The sequence below is a fragment of the Lethenteron reissneri genome, chromosome 61, assembly GCF_015708825.2.
Source record: "Lethenteron reissneri isolate LAM-NWPU_2019-01 chromosome 61, ASM1570882v1, whole genome shotgun sequence".
Taxonomy (NCBI): domain Eukaryota; kingdom Metazoa; phylum Chordata; class Hyperoartia; order Petromyzontiformes; family Petromyzontidae; genus Lethenteron; species Lethenteron reissneri.
Genome location: NC_083839.1, coordinates 2083193 through 2102998, shown reverse-complemented (window position 1 = coordinate 2102998; position 19806 = coordinate 2083193). Strand labels below are relative to the sequence as shown.

At 44.8% G+C, this 19806-nt stretch overlaps 1 protein-coding gene and 1 non-coding gene across 2 annotated transcripts in view; one reads left to right on the top strand and one right to left on the bottom strand.

Annotated features, from left to right (window-relative positions):
• Positions 1 to 17491, bottom strand: part of LOC133358242 (CLIP-associating protein 1-like) — a 77295-nt gene extending 59804 nt beyond the window's left edge. Inside the window, 2 exon segments of the mRNA XM_061576485.1 lie at positions 10863 to 11278; positions 17225 to 17491. Coding sequence (XP_061432469.1) covers positions 10863 to 11048 — 186 coding nt within the window. The 5' untranslated portion in view covers positions 11049 to 11278; positions 17225 to 17491.
• LOC133358440 (U4atac minor spliceosomal RNA) lies at positions 2683 to 2813 on the top strand. The gene has a single exon (XR_009757082.1). It is a non-coding gene; the product is annotated as a U4atac minor spliceosomal RNA (small nuclear RNA).
• Positions 17492 to 19806: the final 2315 nt, after the last annotated feature.

Sequence of the window (19806 nt, the reverse complement as noted above, 5' to 3'; positions counted from 1 at the left end):
GCATAGCCACCACACCTAGGCCACCGGAACCCTAAAGATGCCAATGTGCGTGTAAAAATTGTGGGTTCGAGTCCTAATCAAGGGTTGACTCGACCCTTCAATCCCCCAGGGTATTTTTGTGTTTAGTTTGTTGTCCTTCACCGCGCCTCCGATTAGCACGGTTGGCTAAGTACGGTGCGAAAGAAGTTCAACAGTAATCTGTACGTAAGAAATACAGGCGTTACGACGACCCCATCGTAAGTCGATAATATCGTAAGTCGAAGATGGCCTATAGCCTACCCAGGAGTCTTAAAGAACGGTAATAATTTAGCAAAACAGAGCAATTTACAGTACCGTGCTGTATAAACTATATACTGTATGTATTTATTAATTACAATACTGTATTGCACAGTAAAATGAAAAGTAAAAAAAAACAAGGTAAATTCTATATGAACTGCAATTTAATAGAAAGTTTTTTTCAGGAAACAATCCTCTCTGCTATAAAAACTTTTAACATGCATTGAACGTAGCGTATCGCCATCGTAAGATCGAAATATCGTAAGTCGGACCATCGTAACTCGAGGACTATCTGTATTTGTGTGCATATTTTACCACAAGTATGTGTGGTTAATGCAGACTTGATGCCTCGTCATTTTGTGTTTGAACATCTTAAGACCTCCTGTATTGTCGCGGGGGGGGGGGGGGGTGGAGGGTGGGGAGGGGCCATGGTGAGTGTGTGGCAGAGGTTGCAACCGGGTACCCGATACCCGTACCCTACCCGATACCTGGCTACCCGTACCCAGCCGGGTACGGGTACCCGTTTGCGACCCTGGTGCGGCCGGGTACGGGTACGGGTAGGCCGTGAGTCACTGGTGAGTAACTGTTTGTCACTCATTTCCCAACGTCTTGTCTCTTCTCACAATTCAAGTTCCTAGAATCAACCCACCCGCGCCTGCAACATGGCTTCATCCCAGAGGTCGCAATCAGGTACCCGATACCCGTACCCTACCCGTACCCAGCCGGGTACGGGTACCCGTTTGCGACCTCTGGTGTGTGGGCGGGCTGTGGACTGGGAGGCATCGATGTGAGGAATGGGGTGGGCCCCCCTCCCCTCCCTCCATCCCCCACGACTATATAATTCCTCGTCACAGCCATCTCTTAGACACACTTGAGCGGTTGTGCTTTCGCTACGTTGTCCCCAACTGAAGAAGGACGCTTGTGTTGCGCCCGAAACGTCGTGATTTAATTTAGTTTTTTTCATATATTTAATTTTTTCACCTACGTGATTTTACCGAAAAAAACAGAGTGTGAATCCTTGCAGTCACGAAAGCTTCAAATCTAGAACCTCCTGTATTATTGCCGTTTTTTTCATCATCTTGGTTCTGTATTCATATTCTTAGATTTTTTTCGGCAAAGTCACGTCGATAAAAAATTTAAATTCTGGCCAAATAAAAAAGGTCCCATAAATATAACAATGAACTCAATATTTAAATTGGGATGAATCGATGAAGCCACTGGGCATGCAGTACCGCGCACTTCCAACAGAGGGATCAGCGGCAAGTGAGGATCAGATCAATGCACGCACGTACAGTCCCGTACCATATAGGCAGTGGAGAGGCAGTCGCCCTCCAGCAACAACGGAGGGCAGAGGAGCGACGCTCACAACAACTATCGGAGCGCCGGGCGGCTAAAACACGGCAAGTTGGCACAGGTGGTGCATCGGTCGGTCATCTCAAGTCAGTTGACCCATGACCCCTGGGTCTGTCCCGTGACCTCCTGCCAGCGGGCGTTCGACACATTCTCTCGTGGCCTTAACGTGCACGTAGCCTGGCACAAACGCCGTGGTGACGTCACCGCCACTTAAGTATGTACGTTGAACTTCTTTCGCACAGTACGTAGCCAACCATGCGGGGCAAGGACAACACATGCATCTTGACGGTAGACATCTAACGATGCATGTGTGTACAGTATATGAATCTGTTAGTCTACTGCAATCAAATGCTTGATTGCGAGTGGACTGTTAAAGATTGTTAACGATTTGTCAAAATGTTCCGTCAGGCTCACGGCATGAGAGCCGTAGGCAATAACGAGGCTACACAAACAAGGCTAGAAACACATCGGGATTTCTTGCTTAATACAAATGCTGTTTGCTACGATAGAAAGTCGGTCGATAAGTTGATGGGATAGAACGCGTTTGCTTGATAACAGAAAAACTAACGAACATTAACACATTTGGAAAACAAAATGCATTTTTCCTCTTTCAAAAATGAATTTAAAAAAAAACGTATTAAAACTTTTATCTTATTATATTTGCCCACAACTGCCGACGCAGCATTCCCCCAAAAATAGGAGCGTTATATTTTATTCATAGGCGGAAAATACGAATGTGCATTACGCTCGTACAAGCCACAGCTTTAAACTCGCTTCCGCCCACGCAGCCGACCACGTGGGGCGCCCAACATGCCGCAACGCACCGCGGTGCATCACGGGTACAACTAAACTTAACACATTTACGCTGCGAAAACTTCACGAACGGCGAACACCACCGCCAAAAAAACGACGCCACTATTGTAATAATAACGTTGTACAATAACTCACAATAAAAAAAACTCTCATTTTTAAAACCAACTAAATTCGAGTCCCCATAGCGTTCGTGTACAGCGTCGCCACGTATAGCGCCCGAGCCATTGCGGTGAAACTTCAACCGTCCTTGTCTTGGGGGGAGCCGCTGATCGAGGATCGTATAGTGAGATCAGCCGTGCTGACACCCGACAAACAACACTCGAAGCACCGCCCGGCGATTTTGCTCGGTCTACGGTGCAATTTTTGGAACCAATGTTCCCCATTTCGCTTTTTTGTAAAATAAAAAAGCTTTGAAAGAAAAGAATTACCCCCAACCAGTTGCTCGCTGTGGGATACCGCTGTTGGTTAATACTGGTAGGAACCTCCTGGTTACACCAGCCCACAGGGGATTATTGTGTCCGTCGTGCGGGGAGGGGCTGGGTGGAGAGGAGGGGCTGGGTGGGCAGGGAGGGGCTGGGTGGGGAGGGGCTGGGTGGGGAAGGCGCATGGCAAATTTGCAGTTTGTTGCATGTCGGGAAGTACGCTAAACATTTTGCACACACACATTCATTCACACACACATTCATTCACAACTTTGTCATATATATGGAGATTACTCCCTGCTCCTACATTTTGAATGAGCATATATCATTCGTGCGTAATACAATATAGATTACAATTCCTTAAAAGGGAAACAAATACCAATGAATAACACTTGAATGATTACCAATCTATTATATAATAACATTCTGGCACACGCTGGCGTGAGTTGGTTAAACGTTGAGTTTTATAAGGGCACCACGGGGTGACCAGCCCCTCCCCACCCAGCCCCTCCCCACCCAGCCCCTCCCCACCCAGCCCCTCCACCCCCTCCCCACCCAGCCCCTCCACACCCACCCACCCAGCCCCTCCCCACCCAACCCCTCCCCACCCAGCCCCTCCCAACCCAGACCCTCCCCACTCAGCCCCTCCTCACCCAGCCCCTCCACACCCAGCCCCTCCACACCCTCCCCACCCAGCCCCTCCCCACCCAGCCCCTCCCTACCCTCCCCACCCAGCCCCTCCCCACCCAGCCCCTCCCTGCACGACAGACGGACGGACACAATAATCCCCTGTGGGCTGGTGGAACCAGGTGGTTCCTACCAGTATGACTACCACTGCTGTATTTTGGAAGCAAACAGGCGATGGTTACAAGACCAGACCTGTTCCTGGCCACCGCTGGCGTAGAGGTGTATATACAGCGGTGGCTGTCCCGAGCGATGAACCCACCCCCCTTGCCGGAGGGTCCTCTGCCTATTACTCAATAGCGGCTACGAGCGGGAACTATTCATATGCCCATTTAAAATTGGTCACGAAAAATGTTTTTTTTATTGGATTCTCATCAGGCCCCAATGGTGTTAAGTGCAGTCTCCAATCCTTCGTCATGATATCCCTGTCCTCTCGTGTCCTATGAAGGGTCATGACCTGAAACGTCACCTTTTACAGGACTAGATATCTATGGCCTCAGCGTTACATTGATGAATGTGCCGAGTTCTAGTAATGGTACTTGTGCAATGCAGCATTACACACTAATATCAGAGCATACTGTTTGGTTCTTTCGGTAAAGTTACGTAGGTATCAAATAAAATAAATAAATACTTTTTTTTCTTTTTAATTATCAAAAAATAAATTTTATAAACATTTTTTTTTCATTAAAAAAATATTTTATTTTATTTGATACCTACGTGACTTTACCGAAAGAATAAAATAGCATGGAACATTGCAGTCACGAAAACGTAAGATCTAAACTAATATCAGAGCATGTTTTTTCGTGTTTGCATATTCACCACAAGTGCATGTGGCTAATGCGGACATGATTCCTTGCAAAAGGTTTCTCTTTGGTGCTTTAACATCTTAACACAACTGTTTTATTATTGCCAGAAAGGGAACAACCTATTCTTATATTTTGATACTGGCAAGGGAGATCCCATGATGTAGCTGCTCACAACGAGCTCTCAATGCCCTGAGAGTGGCATTTGTCTCTATGCTGTTCGCCTTGTGGCCTTGTTATCTGGTCTAACACTGTACGAGACTAGGCTCTAAAGAAAGCGGTCTCTGGTGTGGAGCAATACGTTTCAAAGACAATGCATCATATACTGCCAGAGCATGTTTATTTTTATTACATGTTCACCACAAGTATATGTGGTTAATGCTGACAGGATTCCTTGCAAAAGGTTTCTCTTCGGTGTTTTAACATCTTAACACAACTGTTTTATTGCCAGAAAAAAAGGTAAAACCTATTCTTATATTACCAACTGGCTTGTTTGACCCTGCCATAGGAATGAGGAACTTCGACCCACTCACTGGCTTTCACAGCTGTAGATCGGTGAGCGTTCATTCCCATGCGAGTGTGGGAAACCACGTTTCTGTACGGTACAGTACGACCCTACGGTTACTTTACCGGCGCTAATCTGATTCCCGGTACGTGTTCATGCACTTAATGCTACTCAAGGCATGTTTTTCTACGCAAAGACGTTTAGTTATGGATTTCCTTGAAGCGGACACGTCTAAATCACGTGCAAAGATGGCAGAGAACACCGACTTGTTTTAGTTTTCACGAGGCCACTGCTGGCCCTTGACGTTCAGGGCGTCGTGCTGGCGAGGAGATGTTAACTTCCTCGCCTGGTATACAGGAGGTCGCGGGGTCGATCCCGACCCTGACGCCTACTGTATACTTGGGAGTTTGCGTGTTCTCCCCGTGGTCGCGTGGATTTTTCTCCCTCCACATTTCACAACGTGCATATAGAGTATTGGGCTGCTGTAAATTTCCACACGCTGATTTAGCCACTTCGTTGAACTATCATCTGTGATAGCCAGGTCGTTGCTGCTGATGCTGGTGATGATGCTGCTGATGCTGCTGATGATGCTGCTGATGCTGATGCTGCTGCTGATGCCGATGCTCGTCATGCTGCTGATACTGCCGATGATGCTGCTCATGATGCTGGTGATGTTGCTGGTGATGCTGATCGCACAACAGCAGCCCGCCCCCCTACCCCCCCCCCCCTCCAAGTCTGATGCAACGCACAACTTCCAGTAGAAAATTAACGGACTCTGAACGCTCGTCAGAAAGAAGGGATCACTGTCTGGAAAATCCACTCAGGCATTCATGCATTTATAAAATACTCGCACCGTATTCTTCAGATCATAAGACGTTCTTTGTTCTCTCCCTCTATTTTTAAATAACGTTGGAAGTGCGTTTTATAAGCCGGTAACTGTGCGTGCCTGCGCGTGCGATGATACATTTCTAACGTTATTGAGACCAGATACACGTTTGGGGTTTCGTCTTACTTTCCGTAGCGTCATGTAATCCGAAGAATACAGTACTACGCTCACCGCATTTCAGAAACACAACCTATGTTTAGACTGGAGGAATCCGATGAGCTATGAAGCTCGTTTTTTCACAGGTGGCCAGTATGGGCGAGTGATAAGGCAAGGGAGAGGCAAATCAACAGTACCACTAATCATTATTCGAAAACGTCTGACCAGCGTGAAAGAGCAGCTGAAACTAAATACCCTCTCCAGAGGGGCGATCTCAAACGGAGGCTCTCCAGCCAGCAGTGGCATCAGCAAGTGAGATCAATTAACATCTTGTTTCTACATCCAATCTTCGATCTTTGGCGAATTCCACCCATGCTTGAGCTGTGTTGCCACACGAAGCCCGCGGGACTTATCTGAAGATATGTGGGGCAAGCAACTGCCAAGAACGCTCGGTGGGCCATGAACATCGGACGATATTCGAGGGCGCCACGGTGACGAGATGTTAACTACCTCGCCTGGTATACAGGAGGTCATGGGTTCGATCCTGTCTCTCTCTCTTATCTCTCCGTGGCCGCGTGGGTTTTTCTCCACGTCCTCCGGTTTTTCACACGTTTAGAGTATTTGGCTGCTACACATTTCCACGTGGTGATGATGATAAGCCACTTCGTTGAGCTATCATTTGTGACGGCCCGGTCGCTTCTGATTATAGCTATATAGAAGTTCAGTGGAGCCTTACCTGGTAAAATAAAAAACAAAGTTTAGTTTTAGAGTTTTTATATCAGACCTGCTAGAGGACAGAGGTCGCAACCGGGTGCCCGATACCCGTACCTTACCCGATACCCGTACCCGATACCCGATACCCGTACCCTACCCGATACCCGTACCCTACCCGATACCCGGCTACCCGTACCCATTCGGGTACGGTTACGGGTAGCCGTTTGCGACCCTGGTGCGGCCGGGTACGGGTACGGGTAGGCCGTGAGTCACTGGTGAGTAGCCGTTTGTCACTCATTTCGGGTAGGGTACGGGTACGGGTAGGGAATGGCTACCCGTACCCGACCGGGTACGGGTACGGGTAGGGAATGGCTACCCGTACCCGACCGGGTACGGGTATCGGGTATCCATTTACGACCCTGGTGCAGCCGGGTACGGGTAAGAAAATAAAACCCGTTTGCGACCTCTGCTAGAGGACCACCGGTTATTCACAAGAGAGGACGATCAGGGTGCTCTGGCACGAGAGCTCAAATCCAATCCTCTAATATGACCCCGCAAACCACGAGGTATAAATGTGTTTTTGTGTAACTGCTGCTCAGCAAAGTCTCTCCCTTGCAAAGCGAGAGAACACAACAAGCTTTCATATTTAATCTTTCCTTACGCAACTTAGGAACGAAATCGTGAAGAAATGGCAATTCAATGGAAAAAAAGGTTCAAACACTAAGTGTACGTAAGCCCACCTTCTCTTCCAACACGTCTGATCACCGTGGAAGAGAAGACCAAATACCCCTTTGGAGTTCACGCTCGAGGAGACCCTTCCGCCAGCCGTGGCGTGAGCGAGCAATTGCAGGGCTGCGCCTTGACCTTTCATTTAGGTTTCCTCCAACAAGAAAAACATTAAATTGGCAAAACATTCCAATTACTGGAGCCTTTCAAAACAACTCCTGCGAATCCGTGAGGCTTTTCGGGATAAATTACCTTATTATTATGATGATGATAGAGAACGTTGAGATGCGTTCGATGCTTTGTAAATCAAACCAATAGTTTTAAATGGTATTACTTTCCACCTTGTGATACAAATGCCCATTTCCTACCAGACCAAAAACACTCCCAGAGGAAAGCCATTACTCAAGTTCTTTTTAAAGCTTTACAATGCCCCATAAACCTCATTGTTTAATGGAATGTATAAGCAAAGATTTTTTTTGCTTTGGCATGTAACATTTTATTGTGTTTTTTTACTCCATGCATAATTTCATTGACCTGCGTACTTACATAGTTCAGAAAACAGCCATTTACCACAACAAAAAACTTTACAATAAAATGTACACATTATATAGAAGCACGGAGAGCTGCGTGCGTGAAATATTAAGAAGCCACTGGAGCTATTCACTTTTAAATCTAGATTGCAAACTAATTTCTTGAGAAGTGCTTTTTGTGTTTAGTCTGTTGTCCTTCCCTCCCCCCGCACCTCCGATTAGCACGGTTGGCTACGTACGGTGCGAAAGAAGTTAAATACGCACTTACACTTTTAAATCTAGATTGAACGACAATTTCTTTATAACTGCTTTTTGTGTTTAGTTTGTTGTCCTTCCGCCCGCACCTCTGATTAGCACGGTTGGCTACGTACTGTGCGAAAGAAGTTCAACACGCGTACTTGCATACATCACGCCGAGGACAGACAGGAAGAGAGTCACAGGGATTAGAGAAAATATTTACAGGTTATGACATCATTTACACCGCTAACAAAAGGGAGGCTTGGCCAGGACATGTACGTCGTCGTCGCTATGAAGGAGAGTCAAGAATTTCCATGGGAGTGGCAGCAAAGGAATGCACCGTGGTCTGACAGTGCTGTACGTCGCCCACCAAGGAGATGGAGCGATTAAAATTGGCTCAGGTGCTGGGTGGATTACACTGGTCAACAAAAAATAAAAATTCTGGCCTGGACTTTTGCAGCTGTTTCAGGGTGCCGATTCCAAATCTGATCTCAGATTTGCTCTATCACATCTCATTTTATGCTATCGGCATACCCCATTTTCATTGATTTTACCCGAAATTAACTCTGTCACTTATGATTGCAAGTTGTTGCGAATCAGTGACTGCTTTAGTGTTAAAATATGGTGCTGTATTTTTAGGATAGTGTGTTTATAATATCATTTTATGTAGATATCCACATTTATTTAATATTTTTCTTCTGCAGTTTTGATTGAAAATGCAATATTTGATAATCTCAAAAACCTGATGTGATAGACAAAAACTGATGCCAGATTTGGAATCGGCACCCCAAAATTACCTTAAACCCGTTGGAATACCTTATGCCAGAAAAAGTGTGTTGATCAGTGTTATGCAGAGGGTGGATCGTGAGAAATGGTGACACCTTCGGGAGGGAGTCATCCAGCAGTGGATTGACCATGGCTGGTGATGACGAGGAAAGTAACATTTGATCCGTCTCATTAGTATATTGCTAATTGTAAAAAAACTATTATCATATTTTGTTACTGGCAAATGAGGTTCCAATGGTGTAAATGCTTACCCCGAGCTCTCTTACTCTGATGGTTCATTGTCCTTGAGTTGTGCGCCTTTTGGCGTCATCTGGTCCAACACCATGTGAGACTAGGCTCTAAAGAAAGCTGTCTCGGGTGTGGACCAATCAACTTCAAGGACAGTGCATGCATTATCAGAGTTATGTTTTTTTTGCATTCCGACCGCAGGTATTGTGGTCTATGCAAACATGACTCCTTGTAAATAAGGTGTCAGTTTTGTTGCCAGATAAAAGGGTAAAAACAATTATCATATTTTGTTACTGGCAAATGAGGCTCCAATGGGAGTATATTGCTGTTGTTAGTTACCTCTTCATTCCAAGTACAGAGTGTTCCAAAATGATGGACCCAATTTCAAAGCTGAATATTTCACGATGGCAACATGTTACAATTAACAAAAAGATACAAACGGTTTAATGAGTTATCAAGTTTTACTAACCATTTTATAAACGCTCTATGTGCCCTCCACCTGCTGTACGGATAACATCGAGACGAGTTGAATTCGTCCCAAACGCCTCTCAAAGTGTCTTCTTCCACTGACGTCACCGCTGCCGTGATTCTGTTTTTGAGGTCTTCCAGATTAGTCGCTAATGGTGCCACGAAAACACGGTCTTTGACGTATCCCCACAAGAAAAAGTCGCAGGGTGTGATGAAACGCATGCTGCACCGCAATTACGGATTCAGTCTTGCTGAACTGCAGAACGCAAAACGCCTTGTGTGTTGGCGGGGGGTCACCGTCTTGCGAATGACTGAGGCTAGGGGCTGTTTGTGTGCTGGGAGAGGCAGCTAGCGGTAATCATTTGAAACTCTATGCCCCGCCCTCTCTATGCCCCGCCCTTTCAAGTGGCAAGAGTTTCATTCATGGGCGGTTCGTGGTTGCAGAGATATAGCGATTACAAATCGGGTCCATCTTTTTGAAACACCCTGTATTTTATTTCCACTAATTTGTTTTTGTATTCATTTATTTTGCTATTTGACTGAGGTCTAGAGGCTGTTCATGTGAATGAACTCTCACTTGGTTATACAGTTGATCATCGATTATCCACCGGCTTAGGGGGGAAGGGGTCGCCAGGTTTTTTAAAAACACCGGATAATCACTACATAATTTAAAATAGCTTATTTTTGCACATTGTTCGTGGAAGATAAGTGGCTTGTGTTGTTGCTCTGGAAACCGGGAGATCGATAATGGATGTTCGGTCACCGCGTTGATGGCATTCGTTGCGATTTATCACTTAACAGAGAGGGCCGCGCGAAGGCTGCCAACTTCCACTGCTGAATGGAGTTCAAAAGAACCCACAAACACCTTGTAAAAGACCCAACGCAGAAGATCTCTGGGTTTGATCTTCCACAAAGCTCATGGTCCACCCGAAATCGCATCCACGACACAAACCATGGTGGTAGATGCGGATACCAGATGCATGAAATGGAATATTAAAAACTCTCCAGTGGCAGCGTGCAACTGTGGTCATCCAGAACAGACCGTAACAACGTATAACGACGAAACGCCCGCCCCGAGATCACCAAACACGAAGATGGAGACATCACGGCGATACGCTGCTTCCGCTGCTCCTGACGCGGTTATCTGGCTTCACCGCCTGGATGTGAAATCGCAGTTGTTGCTCTGCGTCTAGGTCAGCCGTACGACACGAAAAAAAGAAGGCTGCCGACGACGAAGATTTGCGAAAGGCTCCATTTCACATCGGTGATCGACCGCCGCCGCCGCCGCCACCACCGGCCCTCGCTCAGCGACCGCCGCCGCCACCGAGTGCTCACCTTGTAGTGGCTGGTGGAGACCCACGCCAGCAGGCCGTCGACGATCTTGTCCAGCGTGCCGGGGTCCGTCTCCAGGTCGGAAGAGCGCTCCGAGTCGCCGAAGTAATCCACGAGATCGGGCCCAAACTGCAGGCGCTTGCTCATGTCCTTTTGAAGGACGCGCTCTAAAGCTTGTTCCAGATCCATCGTATCGTTTTTGAAAGCCGCCGCTCCCCGCGCGCTACCCCTGCCCCACCCCCCCCTCCCCCCCGAAAACAGAATCCACGCAAAGGGAGACGGCTACTCTTTAATTAGTTACGCCGTTTTGATGGCAGGCCGTGGGTTATATTCCGTTGGGGCACGCAAGGTACTACGCCGATATTTTTTTTGGTCAGATTTCAATTTGGTCTTCATTGGCAATCCAGGCTCCGATCCATCTGCAAGAGCATACAAGGAAAATTAAACAACGTGCTCTAAAGGTATACACAACATACCTGTCAACCCGTTATCAGTGTCGACCTTATCACGGACAAATTCAAAGCTTATTGGTCACCCCGTGCCCTTATCAAATCTCAACAATCATCCTACGAAGTCGCATCACAAGGGAAAAACAAACAAAATTTAAAAATTTTACCCGTATTGAAACGGCTGTAAGCCGTATGGACCTGCAAACTAAATTTCCCTGTACAAGATGGATTGACAGACATGATACAAACAAGGTAAAAGATATGCCTTGCAAATAACCGTCCACTGGGGCTTTATTCCAACACCGTAAACTAATTATGGTTTAATTAAAGCTTCACTCGTAATTACCAACAGAAACTTCAATGCACAAACACTGCTTCTGATGGATGCAAATATCTAACGATGGTGCCAGGGTAGACAGTGCACAAAAATATTACGAAGTATTCTACAACTGCGGCAGTAACGCTGAAAGATGGTAGAGTAGGATGAAAAACAGCAGTTTCAATTCATGGCTTGTAATAAGGAACACAATGAGCTATTAAGACTGGGGTTTGAGCACGAAGCTACGACGCTATTATATAACTCACAGGCTCTTAACGAGCATCATTAAAACTATCCCAGAGTGTGGGGGAATGTAGAAAGAGTGCTATTTCTCTCCACATCGTTTTTTAATTCATGTGCAGCAAACCATGCGGCGTGAGAACGACTGTGGACACCTTTGAAAAAAAGAGCTGTAAAGCTCATCTGATCCCTCCAGTATAAATATTCTCACGTGGTGTGGTGTACCTCCTGGCCCCGCGTTTACACCCCCTCCTTCTTGCAACTTACAAATCGTTTCCACGTGACTGAATTATGGTGGTTAGGATTAGGGTAAGGGTTTGGCGACTGATGCTAAAAATGAAGAGTTAGCGTCATTTGGGTTGGGCCACATGTAAAAGCGTGTGCACACAGTTGATAATCGATTATCCGGCTGCTTCCAACTTTATCCGGCAATGCCAGGCTGATCCGGCGATCCCGGGCCGATCTGGCGAAACCGGCAAAGCCACTCCAAAGGCTGAAAACCAGTCAGGTTAAAAGCACCATGTCCGTGACCAAAAATAAAAGGTAGCTATGCTTGATTTCAGTATTTAATATTATAAACGGTACTCTATACAGTCTTTCGAGGTTGGAGTGGAAAGTACGGTACAGTAAATTTGGTAACTTTTCAAAGCTAACTTTTTATTTTCGTCTATTCGTATGAATATTCACGTCAATTTCACACAGTAAACATTATTGAAACACTACAAAAAAACGTACAACACCTAAGAAACGTAACGTCATGCAATAATGTGCAAAAATAATATTATTTGAAATAATGGTTGAGGAGTGATTATCCGACGGTCTTTAAAATCCAGCACCCCCCCTTGCCCCGAAGCTGCCGGATAATCGAAGATCTCCTTGTAGTCAAGGTCGTGATGAGATTCTTATGGTAAAGTTAGAGAAGTTAGGGTTGTTCGGCTTAAGTAGAACACTGGGTTGTCACGGTTGAGTTGAGATAGGGATTGGAAGACATGGGGTTCGGTAATGAGGTCGTATGTGTGATTTGCGTTAGGGTTTGTTAAGTGTTATTTTATAGGCAGTGCTGTTCTAGAGGCGTTAAGTTAGGAGGCACAGATTGTACGGTTATTAGTGAACTAGGCATCATAAAGACAGCCTTGTCAATGAATGTCATAGTCATAGGTTGTGTGTTACCGGTGGTGTGTGTTAGGCTTACAGGTACTGTATCGTTGCATTACGATTACAGATGTGTCAGTGTTACAGTGTGGGAGTGCTGTTAATGTTAGAGGCTTTGTGTTCATGGCACAGTATGTTATTATTACCAAGAAAACTACCGTCAGACCATAGAGTGTTGACGACTATCCCCCCCCACCCCGTACTATAACACACTGCTCGGTCATTCGTAGTGATGATAGAGGCAGCCGTGGTGGTGTTACATCAGTAGCATCGGTATTACGGCAGTGTAATGTTCACGTACTGTTGTTCGTGAACTGTATTAGTAACGCAGTAATTGTGTAGGCAGTGTGTTAATGTGAGCCATGTTACAGGGCATTGCTGTGCTAGTATTGCAGAAGGTTTGTCGCTAACACAGATAGTCACAAGCATTGCCATGTTAGTGTTACAGGGCAGTGCTGTGTTAGTATTACAGGTTAAGTCGCTAACAGTATAGTAGTTAAAAACATAGGGTTACGAACAGTGCTGTGTATCACAGAAGGCGCTAGTATTGTGTAAAGTAACAGGTATTCTATTACAGAGGTGTTTACCACATGCATTGTATCACAACGTAGGCAGTTGAGTCTGAGCCTTGCTGTGCACAGTGTTGTGACAGTGTGTTTGAACGTCAGTAACACGGGTATTGTGTGAGCGTCACAACCATGCATTGTTTTATATCATGACTAATATATATTGTAATGGCAGAAGAGGTTGTGTAATGAGTATTTGTGAGCACTTGTAAGCACTGTAACAAGCAGTGCTGTTAAGTGTTACATTGGTATATATCTTCATAAACATTCTGTTAAGATTTTGATTTAAAGCTTTCGTGACTGCAGGGATTCATCTTCTTGGTTCTGTCGGTAAAGTCACGTAGAATGGAAATAATAAAATAATAAAAATAAAACATTTAATAATTCTCACGACGTTTCGGCCACAACGCAAGCAGCCGTCCTCAGGTGGAGAACAGGTCTGTCGAGAAGACAGTCTGAATGAATTTCCATTCAACGTGACTTTACCGAAAGAACCAAGAAGATTCTGTTAAGAGTATGCTTGACACAGGAATCGTGAAATAGTGAAGGCATTTGCTGTGACAGCCCTGTTACATACGAGCAGTTATGAAGGGTTAGGATTCAACACAATGTCGAGTTAATGTTATATAGCCATTGTTGTGTTAGTGATGGTACTGGGTCAGTGTAAAGCATGCATTGTGTTTTTATATCATGACCAATGTTTATACAGTCACACCTTGGTATACGACCGCTTTGGAATACGTCGAATTTGGTATACGTCGTATTTTGACGAGAAAAATGTCTTGGGATACGACGTCTTGCTTGGGATACGACGTCTTGCTTGGGATACGACGTCTTGCTTGGGATACGTCTTGCTTGGGATACGTCTTACTTGGGATACGTCTTGCTTGGGATACGTCTTGCTTGGGATACGACGTCTTGCTTGGGATACGTCTTGCTTGGGATACGACGTCTTGCTTGGGATACGACGTCTTGCTTGGGATACGACGTCTTGCTTGGGATACGACGTCTTGCTTGGGATACGACGTCTTGCTTGGGATACGTCTTGCTTGGGATATGACGTCTTGCTTGGGATACGACATCTTGCTTGGGATACGACGTCTTGTTTGGGATACGACGTCTTGCTTGGGATACGACGTCTTGCTTGGGATACGACGTCTTGCTTGGGATACGACGTCTTGCTTGGGATACGACGTCTTGCTTGGGATACGACGTCTTGCTTGGGATACGTCTTGCTTGGGATACGACGTCTTGCTTGGGATACGACGTCTTGTTTGGGATACGACGTCTTGCTTGGGATACGACGTCTTGCTTGGGATACGACGTCTTGCTTGGGATACGACGTCTTGCTTGGGATACGACGTCTTGCTTGGGATACGACGCGCTTGCTTGGGATACGACGTCTTATTTGGGATACGACGTCTTGCTTGGGATACGACGTCTTGCTTGGGATACGACGTCTTGTTTGGGATACGACGTCTTGCTTGGGATACGTCGTCTTGCTTGGGATACGACGTTTTGCTTTGGGATACGACGTCTTGTTTGGGATACGACGTCTTGCTTGGGATACGTCTTGCTTAGGATACAACGTCTTGCTTGGGATACAACGTCTTGCTTGGGATACGACGTCTTGCTTTGGGATACGACGTCTTGCTTGGGATACAACGTCTTGCTTTGGGATACGACTTCTTGCTTGGGATACGTCTTGCTTGGGATACAACGTCTTGCTTGGGATACGACGTCTTGCTTGGGATACGACGTCTTGCTTGGGATACGACGTCTTGCTTGGGATACGACGTCTTGCTTTGGGATACGATGTCTTGCTTGGGATACAACGTCTTGCTTGGGATACGACGTCTTGCTTGGGATACGTCTTGCTTGGGATACGACGTCTTGCTTGGGATACGACGTCTTGCTTGGGATACGACGCACTTGCTAGACCTTGTACGGGTCGGGATGAGTCACCGCGTACCCGCGTAGACTCCGTTCACGGCTCCCCTTCCTCACCACCATCCTCGTAGGCTATCAACTCCTCTCAGCAAGTGATGTTAAATTGTATTTTTATTTCAATTTATTTTAATTTATTTTAATTTATTTATGCATTTTTAGTAATAAGTAGTGTCTCAATTTTTTTATACAACCCCATTAATGTATAATATACCATATAAAATAGAATTTCTTATACTCTGGAACGGATTATTTCCATTCATTTATCTCTTATTAGAAAAATTCGTTTGGTATACGTCATTATCGGTATATAAGTCCTACCTTCTGGAACGATTTAACGACGTATACCGATGTACCACTGTATTGTAATATGACAGTAGAGGCTGTGCAGTGAGTATTTGTGAGGACTCTAACGGGCAGTGCTGTTAAGTGTTACGTTGAAATATTACTTCATATACATTCTGTGAAGATTACGATTGACACACGAATCGTGAAATAGTGAAATCATTTCCCCTGTTACATAAAAAGCCGTCTGAAGGTTAGATTAAACACAATGTCGAGTGTTATAACCATTGTTGTGTTAGTGATGGTATCGTGCTAGTAACAGGTATGGTTGTCGGTGTTATTCATAAATGTTGTTAAGCGTGTCATTAGTAGTATAATGTGGATATAATCATATAGGCAGTGTGATGACAGTGTTGTTAGTCTGACAGGCAGTGGTGTGGTATCAGTGTTATTGTGTGATGTTCGGGGTACAGTACACGTATTGTTTTATTGCATTACTAATGTATCGTGCAAAGAATATCTCTGTAACAATAACAGGGCCCCCCTTTCGTTTAGCAGTACTGTATTAGTGTAACGTTAGTAACACGGGTATTGTTACTAACGTTACACTAATATCACTCCTAACAGAATATGAGTTATTATAACTAATGTATAGTATTAAAACAGATATTGGGAGAAAGTGTGGTATGTATGAGCCCTGTTACAGTACTGTTCGTGTTACAAGACATTCTAGTATCGTTAATAACAGTATAGTATCATTACTACTGTATATTACGTGATGTATTCATAATAATGTTATAGGTGTGATGAACATCTCTGAATGTTACAGGCAGTATTGTGTTAGTAACACAGTTATTGTGTCAGAAGTGTCATCATATTGTAATGCTCTAATGATCGAGGCAGTAAGTAGTGTGTTGTGTCTATATGCCACGTTACAAACGTTGCTGTATAGTCGCGTTACTTTGCAGCGTCGTGCTAATGCCAGTATTATTATATTAGTTATAAGCACCGATATACTGGACAGACAAACACAACAGCACTTGGGGCAAGCGCTGTTAGCGAGTAGCAGCACCTATGAAGGCCGGCCCATCACCAAGCCCGGCCGCCTTTGTCTTCTCAAATAGCGATGCTTACACATCACAACAGTTACTCATTTGAGGCCGAGTCGACCTAGGTGAGAGGAGGTTACCCGAACCGGGGTTCAGAAAATCGTTCCGCGAAGTGGAAATCGAACTCGGGTGGCCGGGCATCGTAAGCGGCGCTAACCATTATCCCTCCACTCCCCCCCCTCACGCAAACACAATCTATGTAATAAAACACCGCGTAATTGTAATACACGAGTAGTGTTAGGGGAACAGCGATGCGTGGTGGATTGTGCGTGCTGTGTAAGCGAGGGGGGTCGTGTACCTGGGCCTGGGAACGGCCGAGAAGGGGGCCCTCAAAGCGGCGGACGAACCCAAGGCCAACGCGCTTAGCAACGCGCGCGCGCGTAAAAATTAAAAATAAAAAGTCACCGTAGCCGCCTTTAAATTTGTGTTGACACGACGACGTTTAAAAAAAATACGTTGTTTTATACACGTATGTGGAAATATCTTTGGAGGCGATTTACAAAGACGCGAAAGCAAAAAAAAATTTGTAGAGAGGGGAGGGATTTGTTACTAAAAAAAAAATAACGCGGAGACATCCACGGCGCTTCCGGTCAATAGCCCGCGCGCTGATCACGTCACTTCCGGTGAAGCCCCTAACTTCCGGAAGACGTCTTCCGTGAATAATGGGAAGAGAAAAAAACGCGCGGAAGATATCGTTTTCCGGGTATCCTAAAATCCGCGTTTTTACCGCAAATTTTTTTTTCAATATGTAAAATAAAATATTCGAGGCGATTACAAGCTGAGAAGCCAAAACGCAGAGGATTTAGGAAAATAAATTTTAAAAAATAAAAATGTCTCCCCCTGCCGGCGCGCTGAACACGTCACTTCCTCCTCAGATCTTCCGGAAGATGTCTTCCGTAAAGCAGAACTACAAAAAAACACGCGGAAGATGTCATCTTGGTATCCTAAAATCCGCGTTTTACCGCGAATTTTTTTTCTCAATGTAAAAACCTCCCCGACGACCCGAGTTCGATTCCCGCTCACGCCCAATTTTTTTAGATGAAAAAAAGAAAAGAAATATTTCAGGCGATTACAACCCGCGAAGACAAAACGCAGAGGATTTCCAAGAAAAAAAAATTGGCTCCCTCCACTTCTTATGCAGGGACAAATATCCCGCGACCCTGAGTAACTTCAATTCCTCTTCGTTCCCTCTCTTCCGGAAGCGAACTTCCGTGCATGGAAGAAGAAGGAAAAAAACACGCGGAAGATGTCGCCATCGGGATCATCCGAATTTTTAACAAGTATAACCCGTAAAAACAAAGTTTTTCACTATAAATCCTTTATATGCGTGGCGGCTAGAGTCCTCTCGTCCTCTGGCTTGAGATGGCTGCCACCTATGGGTCAGATGATTGTCTGCCAGTATTAAGCAATTGGTAATTAAATATTTAATTTATTTTCCCTAAACAGTGTAAAATTTTTGATTTTTTTTACAAACATTAATTGTCTCGCACAACGAGTCTGTGTGCAAAATGTCAGCTCGATTGGATCACGGGAAGTGGGTTAAAAACGACCGAAATATTTGCACAGTCGTAAGCAAGCAAGCACGCACGCAAGCAAGCGAACTTAATATAAAGGATTTAAAAATCAAATTAAACACCTCCGCCCACCCGAGTTCGATTCCCGCTCACGGCCAATATTTTTTAAAAATCTTCCTGCATTTTCCAGCGACGTCAAGCGGACACTTGCCCTCCCACTAAACCAACGAGCTATCGATCCTTCCGATGCCCGTGCCTCTTACCACCAATGTCATGCGCTCTAGTATCTGGGTAACCATTACCCAACTAAATTTCGATTTAAAGCTTCTTTCGTGACTGCAGGGATTCATCTTCTTGGTTCTTTCGGTAAAGTCACGTAGAAGGGAAATAATAAAATAATAAAAATAAAACATTATAAAATATATTATATTTTATTTTTATTAAAACATAATAAAATATATTATGTTTTATTTTTATTAAAACATAATAAAATATATTGCTTTATTTTTATTATTATTTTATTATTTCCCTTCTACGTGACTTTACCGAAAGAACCAAGAAGATGAAACATGACCCACCTATTCCGGATAATTTTGCTTTATTGACACATCCCCCCCAATATTCAAATATGCTGGTCCTGGGCTTGCACCCCACCTCCGCTTGTCCCTTCACCCCACGTGCAGTGACCGGTGTGGTGAAGTATGACCAAACAATCCCCATAACCGTCACGCGATTGGAAAGCAGTCATTCGGCAGTGGACTGACACAGGACTGTAAATTATAATTCTTGTTTGTTTATTCCAGCTGTTGCATACGAGTGTGCATACATTCAAGACTTATTGCATAGGAGCATTTCATAAATACTTGCCGAGCAACGCTGCGGATACTTTTGCTTTATTGACGATATGACCGCCAGCCAAATTTGGAACGGTGGCCCAATGTCAGCAAAAAGTTATCCGGGTCAGTGACTGCGTATTTGCATTGATGTCGTAGATCCACGATTACATTACACGGACGATTGAAACCGGTTGTTGTTGTTGTTGTTAGTTTGTTTTGTTTGCTAGTGCGAATACATGGACTGTTTAAAATAAAATGAAATCGACGTTTTATTCGTAGTAACTCAGAATTGCAATGGGTTATTTGGTGATAACATGGGGACATTTTGTGCCAGCATCAATGTATGAAAAATCACAATAGGTGTTACCCTTTCTGGCAATAAAACAGGTGTTAAGATGTTGGAACACCAAACAGAGGAATCATGTCTGCATTATTTAATGATTTAAAGCTTTCGTGACTGCATGGATTCATATTCTTGGTTCTTTCGGTAAAGTCACGCAGAAGGGATATAATAAGATAATAAAAATAAA